We start from the raw sequence: 22,514 nt of genomic DNA, 5'->3' as shown, positions 1-22,514 counted from the left end.
CTATTATTGTAGCAAACCAAACCACTATGCAGCAGATTGCTGGCAGAGAATACCCAAAGAAGGCCAGACGTACAAGACAAAACACCTCGATCCCCCCCCCCCCCCTAGATACAGCCTTGAGTCTGAATCAATAGCCAAGATCACAAAAGGCTACAATTTCCTGGCCAAAACTCTAATACTAACATTTAACAAATCTTGTAGAAAAATAGGTATGAAAATACCAAAAAATACCCGTAAAGAAAGGCGGAAATGACGAGACAGTACAAAAAGTACAATTGCATACTTTTACCCAAGGGTTACCAAAAAAGGTATTAAGACTGTTATTATCATGGTTATTATCACGGAAACCTGAAAATTTAGAGCAGGCTATAATCCTAGTAGAAACAGGGGTAAAAATTGACGAGGCCATAAAAAAGTTGGATCAGATGTCAATAAATAACACAGGAGCCAAAGAAAGTATAAAATATGAAAGGAGACAGAAGCGGGTGAACTTTGAGGAGCCAAATCGTTAACCAAAAAGGCACGAGGAAGGCCAAACTCTCCCACCATGGACTGACCCCTCCCCATTTGACGACCAATCCCATGGTATTAGATCCTTAATGACTTTAGAATACCAAGTATTATGGACACCCACCTTCTCCTCCCGAGGAAAATTATAGAGCAAATGGTGACAGGTCAAGAATATATAGAAATAGGTATAGACCCCATGAGGAAGGGTAAATTACCAAGCAATATAGGAAAAGATTGAGTTGCTATTATTGTGGCAAACCAAACCACTATGCTGCAGATTGCTGGCATAGAATACCCAAAGAAGGCCAGACGTACAAGACAAAACACCAGTTCAGAACGCAGGGGGGCAAAAATTTAGGAAGATAGGGAACAAATAATACTTGGCCAACACCTAATAATAGTCCCGAATTTAGGCCTAGAAGGCGAACGGCTAGTAGTACCGAGGGTAAAAGTAGCAATACTGAAGAAAATTGAGATAATCCCAGATACAGATGGCCAAACAGAGGACATTAAAACAGAGATACCAGCCTGTAAGGGTCGACAGAGCTATTTCCTTACAAAGACCCCTATATAGTTTATAATATTGTGAAACAAATGCAAATAATAATAATCTACCGATTCTGCGTTGTTTTAAAATTGAGTTTTTTCAAAATTAACCATGTTTACTAGATACAGGAGCATCTAAATCATTAATTCGAGAGGAAGTTTTTAAGAGGTTTCCTCCTAGTGTCAAAAATCGCGTAAGCAGATGCCAGAATACCCTGACATCAGTGACAGGGCACAAGCTGACAATGTTGGGAGAATATCCACTGAAATTTAGTGCAGGGGATAAAGAAGTAACAGTAATAATATGCAAGCAGCTACCATTTCCTTGTATTCTAGGAGTAGATGCCATCAGAAAATATGGGATCGTATGGAAACCCATATCTGATACAATAACCATAAACCAGGCAAATGAAAATAAAAGGCAAATTTGTGTAACAACAAATAACGAAAGTGAAGATTCGGAATATAACCTAAAAATAAGAGGAAAAATCACCATACAAGGGGGGACGACAGCTCAAGTTCTAGCAACATTAAATGCAAAAGAAGAAAGGTTAAAACAATGGATGCCATGATAGGAGGGTAAACCATAAAAAAATACCCAATGATTTTCATGGAAAATCAAGCTATAAAAATTGAAAATGGCATAACATACTTAAAACTATCAAATCTAAGTAACAATAAAATAAAACTGAACCAGGTAGAACTTGGATCAGTAGAAAAGATTTCAAATTCGGAAATAAAATCTCTATACAGTTCAGAATTAAGCGCAAACTTCATTAGCCACGAACATTTATCCTCATTAAAGCAGCAACCACAAAATGCAAACCGCCAGATACCCGAAAAGTACGGAATGTTGAAAAAAGGTTTTTGGCAACAATTTGATTTGAAAAATGTACCGAAAAACTTGAAAACTAGGTTAGAAAATATATTTTGTAATTTTAAATGGACTTTAGCAAGACGCAAAGCGTGTTACGGATTAATTCCCTTAATCACGCACAAGATATCCACAGAGGGCCCTATAATCCAAAAAAACACCGTATAAAACACTTTATCATTTAAAGCCGTGGATAAAAGACCAAATTAAAGAAATGCAAGATCAGGGAATAATTAAGGAAACTGTTAGTGATTGGTGTTTTCCTCTAGTAAGAGTCAGGAAGAAAGATAACTCTTGGAGATTTTGCATAGACTTTAGATCACTAAATGCCGTCACGGTTAAAGACGTGATGAAATTACCAAGAATTGATACGATTTTAGATTCGTTAGGGGGTTCAAAATATTACACTAGTTTTGATTTAATAGCAGGCTACTGACAAGTTGCTTTAGATGTAGAAACAAAGCATAAGGCTACAGTAATCTTAGACGATGGAAGAACGTTCACATTTGAACGTATGCTGTTTGGCTTTTCATTTATTCCAAATTGTTTTAGTCGACTAATGAATCTGGTGTTAAAAGATAACGAACCAGGAAGGAAAAAAGATACCTTGGCTTATTTAGATGATGTAATTTTGTTTAATGAAAACCTGGAAGACCAATTGGTCGGACTTAGAAAATACTGGAAAAGTTTGAAAAAGCAGGCTTAAAATTAAAACCAGAAAAGTTAAAAATAGTAGTACCAAAATTAGTATTTCTTGGGCACCTGATATATCAATGTTCTAATTTACCAAATCGAGAAAAATTTACAGTCGTTGAAAATTTACGGCCTCCTAAATATAAAAAAAGCTGCAGATCAGTTTGCAGTTTGTCAAACCATCTCAGACGATACATTGAATATTATATCACAATAGCACAACCTTTGACAAACCTTTTGAAAAAATATGGAAAATTTGAATGTCCAGCGGACGCAAAACAAGCACTAAATGAAATAAAAAGGCAATTATTACTGGTACCAATACTAAAACTACCAGATTTGTCACAAGACTTCTGTTTGCAAACAGATGCTTCGGGGTACGGTATAGGAGCCATATTATTAAACATAAATTCTGAAGGAGTGGAATCAATTGTCCAATACGCGAGCAGGTCACTGTCGGAGGCAGAAAAAAATAATCGACAGTTGAAAGGGAGTGTTTGGCAGTTCTAGTTTTTACAGAATATTTTCGACAATTTTTACTTGGAAAAAAATTTGTTTTACGCGTAGACCAAAAATCATTAGTTTGGCTACATACGATGCAAAATACTTCAGCCTGGCTGACACGGTGGATGCTACGTCTGCAAGCATATTCATATACCCCAACATAAATAAAGGGCCGTACAAACATTTACCAGACTATTTGTCACGAAATCCAGATACGGAAGGAAATTTGGTAATAACCATCCAGAACGAACTGGAAGGGATAGAAATACTGTCTAATAAAAATATTTCAAATCATCAAGATAAAGAAGATTTTTGTTTGGCGATGAAATCCTTTTTATCAAAAGGAACGGAACTGCCAGAGAATTTTAAACATTTTTTAAAGGACTTAGATAATTTCAATCTTGACGAAAGTAAAAATCTTCTAGTAAGATATCATAGACCATCGCAAGAATATAGAAAAAATTGCTTTAAAATTATTCCAGTAATTCCAAAATCTGTGGAAGGAGAAATTTTACAGGTGGCGCATGCAACGATTGGCTGTCACATGGGAGAAGCAAAAACTATGGGGAGGCTGAAAGGAAATTTTTATTTTCCAAAAATGTACTCAAAAGTAAAAGCTTTTATACAAAGCTGCCAAGAGTGTGCCAAACAAAAGTCACCACCAAGGATCCCTAGGGCCGAATTAGGTCTATATCCCACCCCTTCAGGGGTAGGAGAATTAATTTCAATAGACATTTGGGGAACAGGAGGAAGTTTACCAGTTTCCAGGAAAGGAAACAGGTGCGTACTAACTATAGTCAACCATTTTAACTCATATTTATACGCTTTTCCAATTAAAGATGAAAAGACAAAAACCATTGCGAAAATTTTGGTCAATCGCCTATTTCTGGAACACGTGATTTTCCCTAGAGTTTTACTTAGCGACAATGGGCCATGTTTTAGAGCCAAATTATTAGACGAAATTACAGAATATCTGGATGTTAGACGATGGTTTGGCTCGTCTTACATGGCAACAGCTAATACGAATATTGAACGGAAGTATACAGAATTAGCTTACATGCTGTCAATACATGCAAGATAAGAAACTGTAAATTGGGATGAACATTTACCATTTGTAGTCTTTGCAATAAATACGGCTCTTTCACGTTCCTTAAAAGAAACGTCATTTTTTTGGCAACATATAAGATATCCCATATTTTTTTTAGATGAAATACAAAACGAAAGAATATAATACATCCTAGACAAATACAAGTAAGAAGTGATGGGGCAAATAAAAAAAGCCATGGGACAAGTTAAAGATAATCTGGAAGATATTAAAACAGAAAAAAAAGAAAAATATGATCAAACAAGCAAAAATAAAACAAATTACTGTTTAGGAGACGTAGTTTGTGTTTACAAAACGAATCTGGAAGGAACAAAAAAGTTAAAACCGAAATGGGATGGACCCTACAGGATTATAAAAGTTCTTCCAAATAACTTAACATATATTCTAAAACATCAGCATAAGGAAAAGGAAGAAATAGTACACCATAATAGAATGAAAGAGGGATATTTTTCAAAATCGTGGAAAACAGAGCCTATACTTTCAGAAGACGAAATAGAGGACACGATTTCACCAGTATATATCAGAAGACCATATGAATTTTATGACCTTTTTAATGACCATAAAAGTTGAGAGGAGTGGAAGGAGTATTTAGCCCAGTCTTGGCTACAAACTCTACACAACAAAACAGAGAAAAGGGGAAATATTCGATACTCATCGGATACTAGTAATGAAGAAAATCAAACGCAAAATAAGGGTTTAAAATGTGATAAACCAAGGGTAAAAATCACAGAGAAAGAAAAATTTGAAGAAACCAATAAATTATATGATGTTCATACATTAGACTCATTTACAGTCTTAACACAAAAATTGCTTTTGGAACAAACGCCATCTACCAGACGCGAGCTAACAGAATGTGACACTGAAAATTCTTCTACAGAAACCGATATAACTAAACCTGGGCCATCGTCAAGAAAACCCTCCTTAAGAGAAAAATTATGGAGAACAGTAAAGAAACCAAAGGGGCAGCAACAAGTTCCTTTGTCAGCAGCATAAGTAGCTAAAACACTTATGAAAAAGCCCAAACATCAAGAGAAACAAAGATTAAAGATATTTGACGAGGCAACAAAACAGCACTCGGATTCAAAGCCTTGTAAACCACACTATAGAGACCACGGAAAAACTTGCAAATATTATAAAGAAGAAAAGCAAAAATTTGGGGTCCAAAACTCGGACCAGGAAACGGAGAAAAGCAGAACAAGCGTAGCCCCCAGCAGATTAATATTTGAATAAAACGATTGTAACGTAAAAAAAATAAATTAAAATAAAACGACTAATAAGCCTCTAAAGAAATATATATATTTTCTTTTTTAATCAGTATGTAAATAACATCAAAGTTTTCCTTCAAATATATATCGCCAGTAAGAATTATAACCGTCACGTAGAAAAGAAATTCAAAAATTTTTTAGCCTAAATACTCGTAAGTTCCCAGAAAAGAAATAAGATCCGATCTAAAGTGACATAGCTTTCTGCAATTTTTTTTTCCGAGACGAGATAAGACTTCGCGAATGGTGTAATGACAAGACTTGTCAAAACGAATTAGGCTTCGTTTCATAAAAGAAATTAATAAGGCCACGTAACTTTTAAATAGGTGTGGTGGAACTAATTAAATTATACATATTTAGAATCAGCATTCGAAGGCGATTCTTTTGATATGTATATTGGAAAAATATATTGTGGGGGGATGATAAAAAAAACGAAGGAGGTTTGACTCCGGAAATAGGGTCACTGGAAGCTAGCAAATTTGGAGTTGAGCTCAATCACTGCTGGTCTCTCGTTGTTAAGTACATGCAATGCATCTACTGACCTTTGACTCTCTAAGGTAACACTTTCAGTCGAATTTGAAAAAAATTATGTTGAAGAAATTTAAAAATAATATTAATAAGAAAAACGGCAAGAGTTTACATTAAGTCGACTACATGTACAAGCTAGCTGTAATCTTATTATAATTAGTTATAGTCTAATGTAATATTTTTTTATTAATTACAACTGGTAAAAAGAAAATTTTTTTTTTATAGACGCGCTATAAGGGTTTGAGCAAAACTTAGAATAAGCTTAAAAAACAGAATGAGTGCTAAGTAAAGTAAGAGAAAACCAATATAAAAATAAATTATAACATAAAAACTTACGAGGAGCTGAAAGACGACGACAAATCCATTAAAAATAAACAATAAATCTCATCATCACAAGCAAACCACAGTAGTTCAAGATCATAATTTTAACTCTAGCGATGTTTTGGATCTGAGAAAACGAACTGGCACAGGAGAATTCTAGTTTGAACAATTGGCTTTCACCTGTGCCAACCCAAACACCCAAATCCCAATCTGTTGAACTCTAACACAAACTAAACAGTATCCACTTTTTCTTTGAAAATAAAATATAGCATTACACAACAAAAGAAAACTCGCAGTAATGAACAAAAATCCATTCTTGTAATTCTTCCAGATTCAAACTTATCAATAAATCACAGATAATGAGCACCGAATTCAAAGTTATTTTGCCTTGCAACGGAGTTATTGTATTTCTTTCCTTGGCAAATAAAATAGTAATTAAAGCTGGGATAAAATTGGCAACCATTATATCGTAAAAATTGCATTTTAAGGAAGAAATGAGAACTAGCAAATTCGGGGCAAAACTTAATTAAAAGTGTTAAAAAAAAATTGCTGAAAAACTACAGTACTTTTCTAACATAAAAACTTTCGAAGAAAAAACTTCAATAATTTCAAAAATACGGGTTGCAAAATTAGACACCCCCCCACCTCTTAAAAAGATGGAGATAATGAATTTGACCATATATGGGCAATCATCATAAAAACTAGTTAATGGTTTTTGAAAAATACGTGAAACATAAAAATATAGGCTTAGTAAAGACCTATTTTACTGAAAAAGTGGAAAAGACTTGAAAAAACCCTTAGGCTCCATTGAAATAACGAATCAAAAAAAAGAGAAGGGTTCAATTTTAAAAAATAGACAGATGAAATTAACAAGGAAAAGCAAATGAATGGAGTCAGTTAAACTCTGTTATACGCACTTATTGAACTTGCCGAACGAAATAAGTACGAAAAATGTACTAAATAAGTACAAAATGAGTGACATTAATGCTACAGAGCTGTGTGCTTTTATTCCTGTTTGTTACGTGTTTTACGAATTACTCTTCGCCATGAAGCCCAGTTATTTTTTCTGCAGAAGAGCTAATTTTCTGAAAAAGAGTAGCCAAAGAAAAAATTATGGCCACAAATCAAAAAGTTTAGAGCTACTATAAACTGTTATTAATTTTATGTGAAGTTTCATCATGGTCTTTGTAGATGTAGCCCATGACAAAAAAGTATGAAAACATCATAAGGAGCTACCAGGAGCCAGCCATGGTAAGCAAACCTTCAGAGTATAGGCATAGTCGTATGATGATGGCATAATAGCTATAAAATGAACAGCAAAAATGTTTAGCTTATCAGATCTAAGCTGTAAATGAAGCTTTATCTAAAAAGGACATTAAAGCTGAAAAAAAGAGAGATTACAGACAAAAACGTTATAAAATTGTCTCAAGTACCAAAAAAAAATCGAAATGAATTAGAAAGCTTAAAAGTCTGAATAAACAAACAGGCTTATAAGCTAATGACAGTTAATGATACAAGCGGGTTCGAAATACAACCAAAGTTTTAAAACAAAATGTATATAGTCGCATATGGGAAAAGCTATACAGTTTTAACAAATGTAATTGAGAAAATATCTTTTGTTATAAATATATTTCGAAAACCTTTTATAAACAGAGAATTGTATTTAAAAAAAAATTATAGAAATGTAAATAGAAAAGTTATGTTATATGAAATACTGCCAAGCCCTTATATAGAGGTTAATCACAGTTATCAGTTATAGTGCATAAATCTATTTGTTGGAGTTGCTTTTGTTTTGTAAATATTTTAATTTCAGTTAGGACTTATAAAATAAAAGAATTTAAGGACATATTTAAAATTTTTAAAAAGAAAAAATATTTCAGTGATTAAATAAATTATTAGGGTACATAATTATTATTTGTTTTTAACAATTAAGTATCAGCATAACTTCGGTTAATATATATTTATATATATTTATACATATATATAACCTAAACTATCCATGTAAATATAGTGAATTAAATGTTGAGTATTTGTGTTTTTTAGTTTTATATCATTCAAGAAGTATTCTACATTAATACTTCATAAGCAATTAACAAAACAATAATTAGAATTAATGCCAATGCTAATCTATACCGTGTATTATTTTTTAATGCTTTAAGTTTTAAATAGTAGTTAAATATCCTATCTAGTTTTGCGAATTAAAAAAAATACTTGTGTAAGCTATTACACAATGCTTATATATATATATATACTGTGTTTTTATTAACTTTAAGTTTTAACTAGTGATTTAATGTTTAATGTAAATGTTTGACCTCGAGTCAACTTATTAATAATTTTTATTGTGAAATAATCCGCTTAGTATTGAGTTTGAAAGAATAGTCCAACAAGAAACGTAATGTTTCAACTTAAGTGGGATAGTCTTTTTGGAGTACTTAAAAGATAGAAGAGTAAATAAAAGTAATTAAACTTTACGAAGTTGAGTGTTTTTTTCTGCTATATATGTAAAACTATATTCTTTTATATGTATTCTAATGTGAATATTTATTTTAGATACAGCCTTAGCTATTTTTTTGGAAATCAAATTTTCCGTAGCATCTTTTCGGATCCATTTTTCTTTCAATCATATTTTGACACATTTTTGGAAAGTAACATATTTTGAAGACACTTCAAATATATCCTGATACTATCATCTCATACCATCAGAAACCAAACCATACTTGATCAACTGATATTTGGAAACTATAGCAGTAATACGGACTTTACTACAAGTTCATCAAAAGTGAGATAAAATCAGAACTTAATTTAGGCCTAGATAATGTGCTACCTAGCCCAAATGGCTGGAAATATTTGAAAATGCTTTGTGCTGGAAAAATATGTGAAAATTTAAAAATCAATAATGTTATATGTAATTTATCGAAGGTAATTCTAAAACGAAAAATAAACGGTATATCAACCACATCACACAGATAAATTAAATTATTAAGGGGAATTAAATTTAAACTCAAATAATCCATAAACTTGTCTAATATAACTTGAAATCTAATTTAAGCAAAACCACTAATATTATGTTTAAGCCGCTTGGGGTTAAGTTAAAACAGAAGATGCATATGAATAGGTTAAACGAGTAATTGTTTGTCCTAGAGCCATAGAAAAACAGAAGAAAGGATTAATTTGAAACTAAAATTATTCAACAAAAAAAAGAACATGGGCTATATTGGAGTGGAAACATAACCGTAGGGAAATCCATTGGGGATAGTTGCATATAATGACCCAAAGATGGCAGCATAATAAGCTTTAAACGATATAAAGTGTTTTAAAAGTAAAATATTGAGAATTGGGACAATTCTCCTTTAAATGGGGAGTATTGTGGTAAAGCTTTCTAATTTAGTTAATTATTAATTTAGTAAAAATATATAAGACGCAAATATGAAATTTTGAAATACCACTTTTTGTTAAGATAAGGAACATATCCTGCCAAGTTCTGTTTAACGGGAAATTGAGAAATTACCACTTCCTAATGATTACGTGGGAAGGTGTGGTTGATAAAAATGTATAAAAGATACATTTTATCGGAAGGAGGGATCTAATACTAACTTTATGCCGGACTGACCTCTGGTCCGTTGTTTTTAGAAATATCATGGAATTTTGTCTTATCATTGTAAGTGTCTAAGTATCTTATTATATATTATTGTAGTTTCTGAGACTTGTAGTCTACTTGGGACAGCCAGTCCCAGTAGAAAGAATATATCCGATTATATGTAAAATGAATAAAAGTATTGTATTTTAGACAACCTCTCTACGATCTAGCTCTAGCCCCTCGAACATACCCTGTCGGTACGCCTCATTAGTTCGGTCACAGCCTAAGGCACGCTACCAAAGTTAAATTACCTTAGGGCCAGAGTTTATCTCCCCTATAAAGGGAGAATAAAGGCATTTACGACTAAAACACCCAAATACCATAGAATACACTTCACAACAACTTCACAATAATAAACAAAAATGGTAAAAGGGACAGGTGGGGTGTAAAAAGCGTACATATTCGTGCAAATCAAATCAAGGGTAGAATATCCTTTGGTTGTTGGTATTCTTACTATATGTTTTAAATTGAGGAAACTAGGAAGTGAATTTAACTTTAGATCATTAGCATCACCTACTAGGAAAATACTGGTGTTTGGTTCCAGAGGAGAAAGTCGGCAATACTATGCAGTTGCTGGTAGAATCGCTGTCTTTGCTCAACGTCTTGATTTGGAGAATAATAAAAGCAGCAAAACACAATCAATTTAAAAGGATGTGGTAAAACTTTGGGCCTTACACTTACCCGAATGATTTCATCATAATCTGAAGGGTTGGGAGTATGAATTAATTTAGGGAAACGTTAATTACCTACAAATAATAATATTCCACCTCCCTTTTTACCCCTGGGATGTGGTTATGAGGACGAAGTCTTATGAATTGGGAGTGGTTATTAATTTTCAGTAAGTGAAGGTTCTGTGCTTGGACCTCTGTTTTGGCAATTACATTAATATCGTGTACTTGAGAGAGGGCCTCTAGTTTAATCAATTTTTCGAAATTCTGGCTTTCGGCGTTCATAACCAGGAACTTTGGAAAAGCAAAACGGTTACTAAAGCAAGCAGTTTTCTGTGTGTTGATTGTGGGAGCCAGAAGGGAGTGGGAGGCCATCTTTTTCGGGATGAAGACTGGGGCTCGTTTTGGAAGCAGGATTAAAAAGGGGGATTGGAGAGGGCCTGAGGGAAAAGAAGGACAGTGGATAGTTTACGGGGATATTATTAACATCGCAGAAAACTTCAGTGGAATGGAGATAATCTGTTAAACGGCTGTTACCTGGTGATTGCCTGGTTGTGTTGGGTAGCCAGAAAATCGATCAAGTAGACAGCTTCACTTACCTATGTAGTATTATTAGTAAGGACGATGGGCGCACTGAAGATGTTAAAAGTAGAACAGCCAAGGCACAGGGTGTTTTTTCATAGTTCAAGGAAGTTTGGAAAAATAGGAAGATAACTCTAGAAACCAAGAATAAAGTATTTGAATCTATAGTGGTGACAGTGGTCAAGTTTGGTTCTGAAGCAACAAACACACTGCGCTGCAGTGTGTTTGTTGTTAGTAGCAGTAGTAGTAGTAGTAGAGTCAGTAAAAGAAATTGATAGATTATAGGTTAAACAGGCGTTATATTCAAAACTGGCTAGTCATCTTCAATAAGTGAGAAAAACTGTACTTTTTTATTAGTTAAATAAATTGGAAAGCACTTGCTTTTCAAAATTTTGTCACCCCTAAAATAGAGGGTTTGCTTAAATGTATATTAGACTGTAAATTTGACATATGTGTTTTTATATGCTTCAGTGTTTGCTGTCGTAATGTCAAACAATTGTTATAATGTAATTTTGTCTTAGTGAAGCATATCCCAACATGAACTGTTTCTCTGCTGGCCCCTAACTATGCAATTTTATATACAGCACTGGAATTTTGTGTTTGAGATCCACCACCTGGCACCTGTAATCAGGATCCAGTCATAACGCCTAAAAAACAAAAATTTGAGAATCCTTCAATAGTTATCTATTTCTTTCCAATTGTTGTTTATATTTTTCCTAGTATTTGTGAGCCGTTTTCTTATCCCCTCCCTCTCAAAAGAAAAGCTTGCGTTGTGTTTACCTGTTATTTACAGTGTAAAATTGTGCAGAAATGAAGTTAATTCAAAAAGGGAAAAAATTCCTCATTTGAATTTAGAACCCTTACCTGCGCCATCTAATTCTTCTGGCTTGTCAGGAACCATCTCTTCTACGATTTTAACCGCTTCATCGACCTTTAAAGCATTGTCTTCTAAAATCCTGCTTTCTCTTTCATCTCGCATGCTTTGAAATTCGGCTTCAGACTCTTTGTTCATAACTCTTAATGAAAGAAGCTTTTTATGAGAAAACTCGAGTTCCTCTTTGAGTTTAGTGAGAAGTTTTCGTTTTTCTCGAAGGTCATGTCGGTGTGCCTCACGAGCATTGTGAAGTATACCGTGCTGATTCTTAACTTTGTTGATCATGCCTAAAAATATTCATTAATTAAATATTTTACTGTTAAATGGCAGTACCGCTATTTTAACAGCACTTCTAAGAAATCGAATAAACGAAAGGGATACAATGCGAGTTCTTGCTTAAAGTAGTTTGTTGCCAGAGCGCTTACTCGTATGGAAGTAAACTAGTGGTAAATGGGTAAAAATATAACATCTCTGTAGCATATGAATATACGATCTTCATCTGACTGATGCCGCTTTGCTACCAAGTAGCTCGTGTCATTATTGGAACAATGGAATTCAATAAATTACTGTTCAATATAATTGGACAAGTAGTAATTTTGGTATTGTCTATGTGTCTCAACAATTTTTTTTTTTTTTTTTTTTTTTTTTTTTTTTTTACTGAACTGAAAGACTTAGCACAATTAATTGACGGTGGGCTATGTTCCTTGCCTGAGAAAAGTCACTCCGTGGGTTTCCACTAATTTTTTTTTTGGTTTGAAATGGACTTACTTATTCACTCTTCAATGCCAAAAAGCATATTTTCTTTTCAAGATTATAAATGGACATCAATGTATTATTGCAACAAGGACTGTTCAACTTTTCTATTCAAAAATCTATAAATTATTTCCTCAGTGTGATTCCTCTTCAACTGAATTAATTCGAATGGGAAGAGTAAACTGTAAGAGAAAGTTATTTTCAACTTTCTTTCCGTGTATTATGGGGAAGTGGAAATATTTTATTAAATGCCCATCTCAGTTCATTTTTGAAGAATGCCTGGAATTGTTCTTATTCTTCTTCAATATTCTATTAAAAATGAAATTCGATACTCTTTTATGCAATATCTGATTTAAATCACCCTGTTTGTAAGCGTCCTCTCCTATTTTTCAAATGCCTTCTCTTTACATCCTGTTTCCCAATCTCCTCTCTTTCTCTCTTTCTCCTTCTCTGTACCCATATTCTCCCTCCTTCTCATAAATAGTCTTACAACTGTTTTAGCAAGTTAAATTGATTCATTGACTGATTTTGGTTATGGTCGTACTTACAATATTCAATTTGCTAAAGTCTGCAAATATTTTATAAGGATCTAAAAAGCATATATATATATATATATATATATATATATATATATATATATATATATATATATATATATATATATATATATATATATATATATATATATATATATATATACTGAAATCAAGAATTGTACTAAATGTCGGCCGATTTTGCAGAATTTTATAAAAATTTTCGCCTTCGGTGAAAACTTTACCGAATGTCAAAAAAGGTAGGGGGCGGTTTGCCTCCCCAGAATCCCCCCCCCCCCTCAGGACGCCCCTTCATCTCGGTGTGTCATTTGTGTCGCATGGTTCTGCCACGCTTGGCACAGTTCCGCCACACTTTTTACGCGCCACCTGGTGTACGGGATTTCTGAACATCGATGACCCCTCTAGATGGGCTATATTATAAAATAAATTATGCACGTTATATATGATATAACGTATGTTGATTAGTTTTGTAATTTATTTCATTATTATTTTGTAATTGTCATTTTTATTTGAACCAAACACAATCCTTTTTTAAAATATTTTTTTTTGTACTATTTTATTGATCGATTCCAGTTTCAATCAACTTTAAGGTTTTATTGTGAATTTATTGTCTTCTCCTCTGACGCTTCACCTAAGATCTGAATTTTTATAATTAATTTTATATAAATTCTGCAAGTATTTTCTTATGTGCTCGTCATCTTTATTATAAAACTAAGATAATTATGTGCTTTCCGAACCTCGTTGTCTTTTTTTCTACTGCACTTCGTAATGGCAACTTAAATGTTTTTCTATTAAAACAATCAAAGGAGACAAAATAAATTCAGTTAATCTGAGAAAAAACACTCATTAATTTCAAATTATCACTTAAAACTTGGAAAAGAAAAACGGCATGACTGCCAAATATTTTATTTTGATACTTTGCATTAGACTTTTGTTTACTGCATTATATTTGTAACCAGGTCATCCAGGTCTATTCCGCATAAAAGTTAAGTCTACTCTGTTATGTATCTTTCTTTGCGCATCAGTTCAGGATAAAGTGAATAAGTATGCAAGGTGAATATTGATAAATTACGGAGATGCGCATTCGGCTAATAGTTTGAAACACATAATGGGGGGGGGTCACTTTCCAAATCATTTAATTAGCTGTTCTATTGAGTTTTAGAAAAAAAAAAAAAAAAAAAAAAAAAAAAAAAAAAAGTCAAACAGTCAAACAGTTCGTCGTAAGAAACTGCAAGTAAGGAACGACCCGGCTCAATAGTAATCGAAACTCTAAAAAACGAAATTTTGATACCAATAGATATATCAAAAGAATTGCGTTTTTATGCTGATTTCAAATATATAGGTTTCATTAAGTTTAGTCTCGCCTATTACAGGTTACGAGCCTGAGAAAATTTGCCTTATTTACGAGTCAAGGGGGAAACACCCATTAAAGTCATAGAATCTTAATGAAAATCACACCATCAGATTCAGCATATCAGAGAACCATACCGTAAAGGTTTCAAGCTTTAATGTGCAACAATGTGGAATTTTGTATTTTTTGCCAGATCACGGATGCGTGTTTATTTGTTTCTTTTTTGTTTTTTTGGTTTTTTTTTTTTTCCAGGGATGATAGTAACGATAGTCTAGATAGAGGGATGATAGTCTAGGACCCAGTGGTCCTAGAATATTGGGAGAGGTGCCCTTTTTAACTGGCCAAAACAATTAGAGGGAATCTAGACCGCCATCTTTGCATCTTTTTTCTCAAAATGGTTTGATCAAAATTTTGTGAGAACCATTTTGTTCAGGATGGTTGAAAGGTCGAATAACTATGCCTTTTGAAAAACCATAACTACCTAAAGCCCAGGGGAAAGATCTTTAAGTTACAAAATTTGCCCATTGTTTACGCTTAATATTTGTTATTAGGAAGTATGCACACATTTTTCAGGTGGGAGGGAGGCAAATTTTCTGATGGTGGGATTTTCCATGGGGAGGGAAGTTTCCAGGGAGTAAATTTTTCAGGGAAAATTTTACACTGGGAAATTCGCCAGAATTCCTATATGAAGTTCGTCCTATAACTTACTTTCTCTTTGCCGACTTAATTTTACGCGTGGAGATGATAAGGGTAATTGTCCGGGGTAAATTTTCACCAGGATTGAATTGTCAAGAAAACAAAACCGTCAGGAGGAGGGATTTTTCCATGGATTTGTGGCCAGATTTCCTGGCATTATTTAAAAAAACGATCAGAAATTAAATAAAAAAATAAGTTTTTCAACTGAAAGTAAGGAGCAGCATTAAAACTTAAAGCAAACAGAATTAATCCGTATCCGAGAGGGGTTACTCTTCCTTCATACCTCGCTATTTACGCTAAAGTTTGAATTCATCCCAATTTTTTAAGAAAGACTCCTGAAACACTATGTTCGTTTAGATAGAACAATAAGAAGCTTTTTTTACGTACTAAGAACTTTAGCGTACTGAGTGAGAGGTTGAGGAAGAGCAACCCCCCTCATATACGTAATAGTTTTTGTGCTTTCAAGTTTTAACGTTGCTACTTACTTTCAGTTGAAAAAACTTTTTTTTTTATTTAATCTTAATAAGTAGATAATTTCGGAGACCACACTGCCTTTCTATGACAATAAATAGATAAAAGTTCAAATAGGGATCAAATCCTTTTAATAGACAGTGATTTTCACAAACAGTGATAAATTTCACAAGCGATAAAATTTCACAAAAATACTAGATATTTCGGTCACATATGCAGTGACCGTCATCAGTAGTAAAACTAAACTAAAACAATTAAAAACAGTAATTTATATACGAGATAAAACTACATATTGTTTAATAATCAAATTCTGTTCAAATCAGAAGCGGGAGCTAGTCTCTTTGACCTTCTTGGAACCAGTTCATTAGCGTTGAATGAACTAACACTTGGACAGAGGTTAACTACATTGGGTGAATTGAACTTTATCAGATTTTAATAAACTATCGTAGATAGAGTTCAAACCAAATTCACCTGTGTCACAATTTAAAGTTTTATTCTTGAATAAAATTCTCTTAATTTCAAGAGTTCCACGAAAATTTTGCTTTAAACCCGGTCCCTGGAAATGAAAGAGATATTGTCGAACAAAATAAAATGGTCTGGAAAACCATTACAATAACAATAGATTAAAATGGTCTGGAAACCGACAAATAACAATAGATTTTTGTCATAGAGTTCCAGTCATGCTTGCAATGTCAAAACTCTTTTGATCATTTCTTTACTTGATCGGATCTTTAGTATTTTCTCTCCAAAACTTTTTGAGGAGTTGTCTTTTCTAAGAAAAGTACAAATAAGAAACATACATCCAGAGTGTTTAATCAGACAAGCGTTTTCAAAAAGAAAGAAAAAGTTTCTAGAGATTTCTAAGGGAGTCTTGGAGACAACTCGAGAGAAGTATGTTTTTTGTTCCTTAGAGTTATGGTTTAGTGGTAGCTTTAAAGAGTAATAATACTTTGGGTAGTTTTCTAAATTCTGGGAAGGATATAACTTCATTGGGGCAACCAAGGGTGGACCCATAATTTTTTAGGGGGGGGGGCTCAAAATAGGTTGATCCGATAAACTTGCGTTAGGAGCAAGTTTAATTAAAGCAAACTTGCCTTAATTAAGTAAATTACACTACTTGAGACTACGTTAGGGGGGATGCCCCCCACCCCCTGGATCCGCCACTGGGGGCAATAAAGTGGGGTCTATGAGATCCCATGTACTTACAGAAGTTCATATGTGGGACGTACTAACCAGAATTTGGAAATGAGATTATTACAGCATAAAGATTCTGTTTCATTGGCATTTAAGCAAGATTCGATATCTGAAGATATTACTTCAGCCATTTTGGAAATTTTTTTTAGTTTTTCAGTCCATTTTATTCTGTTCGATAATGTCCCTTTGATTTCTGGGGACCGGTGTTTAAACCAAAATTTTCGTTAAACTCTTGAAATTAAAAAAAATTTTATTCAAGAATATAGCTTTAAATTGTGACACAGGTGAATTTGGTTTGAACTCTATCTACGATAATTTACTAAAATCTGATAGAGTTAAGTTCAATTCACCCAATATAGTTAACCTCTGTTGAAGTGTTAGCTCATTCAAAATGAATTGGTTCCAAGAATGTCAAAGAGACTAGCTTCCGCTTCTGCTTTGAAAATCATTATATTATTAAGCAATATGTAGCTTTGTTTTGTATATGAACTATTGTTTTTAATTGTTTTAGTTTAGGTTTACTACTGATGACGGTAACTGCATATTCGACCGAAATATTTAGTATATTTATGAAATTTTATATCTGTTTGTGAAAATCACTGTCTTTTAAAAGGATTTGATCCCTTTTTGAACTTTTATTTATTTGTAATCTTAATAAGAATTCTAGTTAAAGCTGCGATACACAAGCTTGAAATTCTGGAGGTGATCCCGATATAAAGGTGGCAAATAATTTAACCTTCATCATTTGGGCGGCAAAATTTTGAACAAGAGAGACATAAGCATGCCTCTCTTATTTAATCCATCAGGCAATATACTATTATGAAAAAACGCATTGTATACGTTGAAGGAACTATTAAATCCATAGAGGGTGGAGCAAATTGCATACAAAGATGGGTATCCTCTATCAAAATAGCTCTATGACAGCAAATCCATGACACGACTGTCATTGCGTTCACTCACCGTCACTCCTCTATCTCAAAGGAAAAAATGTATTGATATTTCATAGGTTACAGGACCTTGAACTCCCTCTTGTCCCGTTGGATGACTAGAAAATGGAGAAAAAGAGATTTGTTATTTTTGTTTGTTTGGAAAATTGTTGTTGTTTAAAAAAAGTTTAGCAAAAACAAATTTTCTTCAAACCTTAGACTCTCCTCAAAAATTTGGCATCTTCCCTCCCTCCCCCCCCCCTCTCCGTTAAAACGCTTGTGGTTACCCTTTGCTCCATTGGATATATATGAATGTGGATGAAGCCAGTCGATTCAGTGGGCTTTGGCTAAAGAGATGGGACGTAAATCTCCCGTAGGCAAAATGTAACGTAGCCCCTTTTGAATTACCATAGTCGGCTTATACTCAAAGCATCTCTTGTAATTATAATCTTCCAAGCGCAAAACTGCCATAAATCCCCATCAATAAATAAATGAAACCCAAAACAAACAGAAATTACAATAGATAACCAAGTCAGACTCAAAACGAGCTAATATTAACATGAGTAGCGCTGGCAACCCCCATGCCTTCTCAAGGCCAGAACATATTTGCACTTTACTGAAAACAAAATAAGTTTTAAAATTTTCACTATTTTGACTTTGATAAACAAAAAATTCTTGAAACTATAAGGAATACATATCATTGTATGTTTATTAAACTGACAATCCACGGTAATTTTTTTTTTTTCAGTAAATTGCAAATTATGTTCTGGTCTTGAAAAGTCATGGGGGTTGTCAGCACTACTTATGTTAATATTTACTCCTTTGGAGTTTGACTCGGTTATTTATTATAATTCCTATTCGTTTTTGGTTTCATTTATTTATTGATGGTGATTTGTCGTAGTTTTGTGCTTGGAAGATCATTTGACTTTATTTCTGCTCATTTTTGGTTTAATGGAGCTCTTTACTTTTCTTTAAAAAATTTGTTTCGCGGAAAAAGTGTTTTAAATTAATTTCTGTTCGTTTTGACATAGTATTTTTCGTTGAGTTTTTTTTATATCTTAATGTTTTTTTCTGTAAGAATTCATAGTTTGGCTTGCTATTTGTATGTTTGAGAAACTTTTTCACCGATGTTTAATCCTGACACAAATAGTATGGTTTACTCTAATTTTTACCTCTTCAAGTTGACCTGAAAAATAAAACATAATATCGTTCCCAAATAATTCTTCATATTCTCTTTGACAACTTGGATACACTTACACTCTTTTGCTTTATTTAAATTAAAAGAGCAGAAGTAGTAATAGTAGTAGCCCTGAAAGTTTCAACTTTATACCCCCAGTCGTTCTCGGTATATTGCTGAGGTGTCTTATTGGCAACCACACACACAGTCCCTTTTGATTCAGAGTTAAAGTAAAATTTAGTTTTAAAGCATAATGGGACGATTACATAATTGTGGGTGGTTGACATACCAATATCACTAGAGACATAGTTACTGGACCGCTCTACCATGCTAAACAAAATGACTGTATAAAAATTTTTTCTGGATGGGTTACCTTCAACCGTTCCTGAAGCAATTCTGATACGTCCTCTTAACAACCTGTGTGGTCATACTGTGTTTTGATTTAGTTCCATACAGTTTCAATATGTCCCAAATTTTTCACCCTAATACCCTTAGTTTTATTAGTAGCAATAGTAGTAGTATCAGTAGAACTAATAGTATTAGCCTTAGCTTTAGTGGCAGTAGTAGTAGTAGTAGAAATAGTAATAATAGTAGCAGTAATAGTAGTAGCGTGAGTAGAATCAGTAGCAATAGCATGAAATTATTTTCTTTTGGTTAGTTCAACATCCCCCACAGCAAGCCCTGTTAGTTTCAACTTCATACACCAAACTGTTCCTAAGATATTGCCGCTGCGCCTTTCTGACAACCTGCATACAGACGGCGTTTTGTGACTAAATTTACCTTCACCCCTAAAAAAAATCCCTGAAAATTTCACCTTCATCCCTTGGGTATAGTTGAAATAGTAGTCACAGTAGTAGTATTTATAATACTGCTAGTAGCATTAATAGTAATAGCTGTAGTACTAGCAGCAGCAGCAGTAGCAGTATAAACGTATTGCCTTTACAAGTAGTTGCAATAGAAGTAGTAGTTGAAGTAGAAGTAGTAATAAATGTAGTAGGGATAGAAATATTAAATGTAGCGTGCAAATATTGCTTTTTTCAGATAATTTTCTCATTTTAGCATTACCTGAAAGTTCCAACTTAATAACCAAATTCATTCTTGAGATACGCCCTTTTGATAATCTGCATGCACTTAAGTCTTTTGATTTAATTAAAATTTCCTTCAATATTGTAAATGGAGTAGCAGTATTGGTAGCAGTATTAGTAGTGGTAGTTGTAGGAGTAGTAATAGCATGCAAATATTTCCTTTTTGATCCTCTCCCTTATCATTACTTAAAAGTTCAAAATTGATATAATAAGTCATTCATGAGTTACGCCCTTTTGACATTCCGTATACACATAACGCTACCCACAACATTCTCTGAAAGGCTCGCCTGAATTACCTTTGTATTTCTGGACAATATAGTTCAAACATACGTATTTTTTTCAATAACATATGCTATATGTAGGATATGAACGATTCACCTAACTTACAGCCCTTAACCTGAGGACTACGGGGAGGTTGACATTCCCAAAGACATAATTACCGGACCTGTTAACAATGCTGAACAAAATAGTTCTCTTAAAATTTCCATCGGATGTGTTTTCGGGAATATAGGCTTGTGAGGGAGGGGCTGGTTGCCCTCCGTTCACTTTTGACTCTTAAAAAATGCACTAGATCTTCCAGCTTCCAATCAAATGAGCCCCATCTGATCCGAAGTTATACGACCATCCGATCCATAAACACTTTATATGCCCCAGGCACAACTTACAACCCTTGCCCCTTGGCTCTGGAGGGTTGTGTCCACCCTGAAGGCATTGTTATAGGCTCTTTGGACTATTGTGAAACAAAACGGCTATCTCACAATTTTGATCGGATGCGTTTGGGGTAAAAGAGAGTGTCAGGAGGGGGAAAGGGCTAGTAGCCCTCCATCAATTTTGATTCTTAAAAGGAAACTAAAACAATAAATTTCCAGTCAAATGAGCCTCTTCTAAAGTTCACACAACCACCCCTTCCATAAAAAACTTATATGCCCCCGGGGCGTAATTCACAACCCTTGCTCCAAGACTCTGGAGGGGGGGGTCGTATATAATATTTTGCTGTTTTTGAACAAATGCCTATCTTAAAATTTCTATCGGATGCAGTTGGGGAAAATTTGGGGACTCTTAAAAAGGGCAATAGAACATCTTATTTCCAATCCAACGAGCTGCCTCCAAATTTTATACGACTACTCTTTTCATAAGAACCTTATATGCTCTCGGGGCATAACTTACAACCCTTGCCCTGAGGGCTGTGAGGGCGAGTTGTTATCTTCAAAGGCATAATTACTAGACCGTTCAACTACACTGAATAGAAAGGTTGTATCAAAATTTTGATTGAATGTATTTGGGGAAAGGATGGACGCTGGCGGGGGGGGGGGTCTATTTGCAAACCAACCCCTTTTGACTATTGAAAAGGGCACTAGATGTTGCAATTTCCAATCGAATGAGCCCCTTTTGAAGTTTCTACAACAACTCCTTCTCTACAAAGTGCCCTGGTCTAAAACCCAGAAAAAAGAGGGGAGTAGCTGCCCTCCTATCGCTTTTGCTCTTAAAAGGGCACTAGATCTTCTGATTACCAGTCCAATGAGTTTACTCCAAAGTTTATACGACCACCCTTTCTATAAAAACCTTATATACCCCCAGGGCATAATTTACAATCCTTGCCCTAAGGGATGTGTGGGGGGGGGGTGTCGTCCTCAAAGACATAATTTCTGGATCTTTTAACAAAACGACTGTCTCAAAATTTTGATTGGATTTATTTGAGGAGATGATGGGCTTGGGGGGGGGGCTGGTTGCCCTCCTATCGCTATCGACTATTAAAGATGGCACTAGCCCTTTCAATTTCCAATCAAATGGCGGAGTGCTACTCCGCTACCTATGGTTTTTTAAATAGCTATTAGTGTATTATAGTCACCATCTTAATCCTGCAGGCCGTAACTTACCCCAAGCAGATGTTAATTCGATGTTGATGCTTGACAATTCTCTTTCCTGTTCTAACATTGTCAGCTTTAGTTGGTTGTTGACTTCCTTAAGGGACTGTACTTCACTTTCTAATTTTCTTCTGTTGATTAGGAGATCTTTGATGAACAAAAGGGTATTTCTTGCATTAAATGCCACAGGAGACGCTTCCTCTTCATGAATTGTCTTTAAGGAAAGAAAGTGCATTGGATTAAATGCATATCCTATTTACAGTAGGATGACATATGGAACCTTGACAACAGCCGCCTATATAGGGGCAGGGGGTCCCCTAACTTTGTCGTATTTTACT

The 22,514-nt window shown here is 34.1% G+C and overlaps 1 protein-coding gene across 2 annotated transcripts in view; it reads right to left on the bottom strand.

The window, feature by feature from the left end:
- Nucleotides 1-22,514, bottom strand: part of LOC148948485 (uncharacterized) — a 45,143-nt gene that overhangs the window by 6,909 nt on the left and 15,720 nt on the right. For both annotated transcript variants that reach the window (XM_089094413.1, XM_089094414.1), the window contains exons 3-4: nt 22,189-22,390; nt 12,095-12,391 (exon numbers count right to left, since the gene is read on the bottom strand). In XM_089094413.1, coding sequence (XP_088950539.1) covers nt 12,095-12,391; nt 22,189-22,390 — 499 coding nt within the window. The remainder of the gene's footprint in view (nt 1-12,094; nt 12,392-22,188; nt 22,391-22,514) is intronic.

The sequence above is a fragment of the Artemia sp. Qi Xiang Cuo genome, chromosome 9 (genome assembly GCF_049724085.1).
Source record: "Artemia sp. Qi Xiang Cuo chromosome 9, ASM4972408v1, whole genome shotgun sequence".
NCBI classification, from domain to species: Eukaryota; Metazoa; Arthropoda; class Branchiopoda; order Anostraca; family Artemiidae; genus Artemia; species Artemia sp. Qi Xiang Cuo.
This window is presented reverse-complemented; position numbering and strand designations above follow the sequence as displayed.